The sequence below is a fragment of the Telopea speciosissima genome, chromosome 3, assembly GCF_018873765.1.
Source record: "Telopea speciosissima isolate NSW1024214 ecotype Mountain lineage chromosome 3, Tspe_v1, whole genome shotgun sequence".
Lineage (NCBI taxonomy): Eukaryota > Viridiplantae > Streptophyta > Magnoliopsida > Proteales > Proteaceae > Telopea > Telopea speciosissima.
Window position 1 is genome coordinate 42,785,802 of NC_057918.1, and position 3,051 is coordinate 42,788,852.

The window sequence follows — 3,051 nt, forward strand, 5'->3', positions numbered from 1 at the left end:
ATGGCATTCCGCCTAGAGTTTAGTTGCACCAATAACATCGCAGAATATGAAGCTTACGCCATTATTCTGGAAATGGCATTATCTGTGGGAGTAGAAAAGATTAAAGTCTTTGGAGACTCCTCAATCGTGATCTGTCAGACTCAAGGGAGATGGAAGACTAGAGATGAAAAGTTAAAGCCTTATCAAGTACATTTAGAGCAAATGGCTAAATATTTCAAAGAAATCTCTTTTGAATATTTACCCAGAGATAGCAATCGATTTGCGGATGCCTTGGCTACTCTAGCTTCCGTGGTAGAATGTGATCCCCAGGACAAGATCCGACCTTTTCTAGTTGAGAAAAGAACTGGCTCGGCGTACGGAGAGCCAGTTAATCTACTCACTGAGGATGGAAGGCCCTGGTATGCACCGATAGTTGATTATATCAAAGAAGGGAGGTACCTTGAATACTTCACAGAAGGGAAGAAAAGACATCTGCTAAAACATGCCACTCAATTCATTCTCCAAGGAAGCGTGCTGTATAAAAGGTCTTATGATGGCATTCAACTGCTATGTGTAGATGAGGAACAAGCTCAGATCATTATGGAAGAAATTCACTAAGGGATCTGCAGACCACATATGAATGCAAAAATGCTCGCCAAGAAGATCCTCAGAATGGGGTATTATTGGGCGACGATAGAAGCTGACTGTGCCACTTTCGTCAAGAGATTCCACCGATGTCAGATATTTGCCAACATTATACACATTCCTCCTGCAGAGCTGCATTTGTTAAATGCCCCATGGCCATTTTCTACTTGAGGAATTGACGTGATTGGGAAAATAACTCCAAAGGCTTCCAATGGCCATGAGTTTGTATTAGTCGCCGTCGACTATTTTACAAAATGGGTGGAGGCTCAATCTTATGCGGTGCTAATTGCTGCTAAGGTAGTAAAGTTCATAAAAGAAAACATCATTTGCAGATATGGTGTACCTCAACAATTGATTTCGGATCAAGGCTTACATTTTTTAGGAAAAGGTAAAGAGCTTTGTTCTAAATTTGGCATAAAAAGGCATAAGTCCACTACCTACAGGCCTCAAACCAACGGAGCAGTGGAAGCAGCTAACAAAAATGTAAAAGTCATATTACAGAAGATGGCAGATGCACACAATGACTGGGCCGAGAAGCTCCCATTAGCTCTATGGGCTTACCAGACATTAATTCGGACCTCAATTGGGGTAACTCCGTATTCACTAGTATATGGGGTAGAGGCCGTCGTACCTGTGGAAATTTAGGTTCCTTCCCTTCAAGTACTGTTTGACAGTCAGCTATCGGAAGGAGAATGGATGAGGTCTAGATATGAAGAACTCAATCTCTTGGATGAAAAGAGAATGAAAGTCATGGATAACCTCAAGAAATATCAACAAAGGATGGCTAGGGCATTCAACAAAGAGGTACGCCCTTGGAATATCGAAGAGGGAGATTTGGTTCTGAGAGAGCAAAGGGCCCCTATACATGACCCAAGAGGAAAATCTCGACCCAATTGGAGTGGTCCTTACAGGCATGGTACAAAATTTCATGCAATTTTGCCGATATATTGGTGAATTTTGGAAATTTCAATAGGGTCGAGACGAAATGTGAAAATGAAACGAAAAAAGTACATATTTCGATGATATTTTGGGACATTTCGGTATGTCACTAAAATATCGCCGAAATAAGGCATATGCCACTTAAAGGGTCACGTGACCCATGCTATAAATACCATATCTCGCAAGACTCGATCGAAATTTCAACCGAGACCTGCAAAGGCCTCTATAACTCTATTTTGCATATGTTTTTGCATTCTTCCACTCTTCCAACTTGGATCCAAGCATTGTTCTTCTTCATTTTCGACGGATTGTCACCAGAAACACATCAGAGCTTCATCCAAGCTCATCCTCTAAGGATTCTTCACTATTTAAGGTAATTCTTTTTTCTCTAAAACTAATTTTTTTGAAACTAGTATGTTCAATACATGTTGGATGGTGATGATATTAATATATGTTAGACACCGGAGGCCGATCTACAACCTCACGGTGTCGAAATTTTTTTTTCATATGTATTTTTTTTTAAATTTTTTGGTTTTAAAAATTAATTTTTCTATAACTAAAATAGAAAAAAATTAGGGGTAATATAACTTAGATGGGATCAATTAAATATATGTTCGACACCAATGGCCGATCTACGGCTTCAAGGTGCCGAATTTATTTTTTTGCCCATAAATAATTATTTTTATTTTTGAAAAAATTAAGAAAAATATTTTAAAAATAAATAAAATAAATAAAAAAGGAAAAATATGAGTTTTAGGTTTGAAAAATCATGAAAAAATATGAAAGTAATTTCTACATGTTTTGAAATGCATTAGATATATATTATGTTCAATAATTTTTGGTTTTTTTGTGTTAGGTCAATATTTGTATTAAAATTATATATAAAAAATTAGTTTTAATTATGAGAAAAATATAAGGGTTAGGGGAAAAATATTAAATAGCTATACAATTGTTTTCGTATTCTAAAAGTCTCAATTGAAGTGCTTCTACATTAAGTTTTTAATTATTTGTTTTACTTACATTGTAGTAAACAAGTATTATTATGACAGATCGTGAAAGACAATGTGCGAAGGGCAAGCAAAAGGTAGGAAAAAGTAGTCAACAGAGGGAGCAGAGAGAACAGAGAGAACAGAGGCCAGTGAGCCAGCATAGGGGTGACATTGCATGGTTACATGACACTCCAATTGATGGGGATAAGAGAAAATCCCAATGTAACTATTGTCACATGCAGTTTTTGGGAGGTGAGTCCAGTAGACTTAAACAACATCTGACTGGAGGATCTAAAGATATTGTAGGTTGCCATATGGCACTTGTGCAAGTAGCTAGGGAGATTGGTGAGAGTTTGAGGCGAAAGAAGAAGAGGAAGGCTGACAAGCAGAGAATAAGAGAACAACTTGAGGATGCAATGAGGAGTTCAATGGGAGGAGGAGGACAATACCATGATGATGATGACTCCTCTGATGATGATGAGGAGGAGGACATCGCAGT

At 37.8% G+C, this 3,051-nt stretch overlaps 1 protein-coding gene across 1 annotated transcript; it reads left to right on the forward strand.

Annotated features, from left to right (window-relative positions):
• Nucleotides 1-597, forward strand: LOC122655192. Its single transcript, XM_043849408.1, has one exon. It carries the CDS (start codon nt 1-3, stop codon nt 595-597), a length of 597 nt encoding a protein of 198 aa, XP_043705343.1.
• The last annotated feature ends 2,454 nt before the right edge of the window (nt 598-3,051 follow it).

What these genes read in the sequence shown, in the direction of transcription:
- LOC122655192 (XM_043849408.1), top strand. Translation starts at nt 1, where the DNA reads ATGGCATTCCGCCTAGAGTTTAGTTGCACCAATAACATCGCAGAATAT.